Source organism: Limulus polyphemus, unplaced genomic scaffold (genome assembly GCF_000517525.1).
Source record: "Limulus polyphemus unplaced genomic scaffold, Limulus_polyphemus-2.1.2 Scaffold6945, whole genome shotgun sequence".
Lineage (NCBI taxonomy): Eukaryota > Metazoa > Arthropoda > Merostomata > Xiphosura > Limulidae > Limulus > Limulus polyphemus.
The window spans coordinates 14,510-15,691 of record NW_013672555.1 but is presented as its reverse complement, the minus strand read 5'-3'; the positions used below and the strand labels follow the sequence as shown (position 1 = coordinate 15,691).

General features: G+C 28.2%; 1 protein-coding gene across 2 annotated transcripts in view; it reads right to left on the bottom strand.

Moving 5' to 3' along the window:
- LOC106474203 (actin-related protein 2/3 complex subunit 4) overlaps positions 1–1,182 on the bottom strand; it is a 10,847-nt gene that overhangs the window by 6,952 nt on the left and 2,713 nt on the right. For both annotated transcript variants that reach the window (XM_013934893.2, XM_022402557.1), the window contains exon 2: positions 244–362. In XM_013934893.2, coding sequence (XP_013790347.1) covers positions 244–362 — 119 coding nt within the window. The remainder of the gene's footprint in view (positions 1–243; positions 363–1,182) is intronic.

The window sequence follows — 1,182 nt, the reverse complement described above, 5'->3', positions numbered from 1 at the left end:
TTCAAGAATGTTTACCCTGAAAGACATCACTTGTATACTTTACTTGACTTTCAAGAATGTTTACCCTGAAAGACCATCACTTGTATACTTTACTTGACTTTCAAGAATGTTTACCCTGAAAGACAATCACTTGTATACTTTACTTGACTTTCAAGAATGTTTACCCTGAAAGACAATCACTTATACAGACTATCTGACTTTCAAGAATGTTTAAAATGAAGAACAATCACTCGTATATCTTACCTGACTTCAACTTCGGGTTTATTGTGCCGTTCTACAACCTGTGAAGAAAAATTCTCAAGACACATGGCAGCATTAAGGGTGTGACGAACTGCTGTTAAGTATGGACGTAGAGTAGCAGCCTACAAAACAGTCAACATTTTTTATCATAAAATAGTTATTTCTCACATAAGGCATTTGCAAGATTAGAAATGTGGCCCCTTCCCAAAAGCTCAGAAGTTTGAGATATAACCTAAGGTCATTTTCAACATATACAGATGTAACTGAAAAGGTATATAAAAAAACATTTAAAGTTAATGATTATTTCTTTCTTCATGATATTTTTCTAAGATTAATACTGTCTTAATAACTAGTTGCCTATCATACTATCAAGATCTACATTAAAATATAACTTGTGAACTTTACAACAAGCCTGTTGTTTTTAAGAGACAATGACTAATGGCATGTTATCTTAGCCTAAGTAATAATAATGTAAACATTTAATAACAGTAAAGGGTTTATTGTTAAATCCAACAAAACATTTTCATGAATAATAAAAATCAAGTTAGTTTTCATTCATGATGTTAGAAAAACATGTAGGCTTTAAAACATCAATTAAATAGAAAAATACTAAACCTTACAACCCAAGCGCATTCAAATAAGTAAACTTAAGTGTGAGAAATGTGGAGGTACATCATGAAAACTGTACTGAGTATTGATAAAGTAAAATAAAGATGAGATGTGAAGGTCAATTAAAAAAGAAAATGTTAAATAGATAGAAGTAAAATAAAAAAAAACAAATGTGGAAAATCATATAAATAAATAATAAACTATTATGACAGAATAGGGAAAAATAAAGAATTCATAAAATCATATAAATAAATAATAAACTATTATGACAGAATAGGGAAAAATAAAGAATTCATAAAATCATATAAATAGTTAATAAACTATTATGACAAA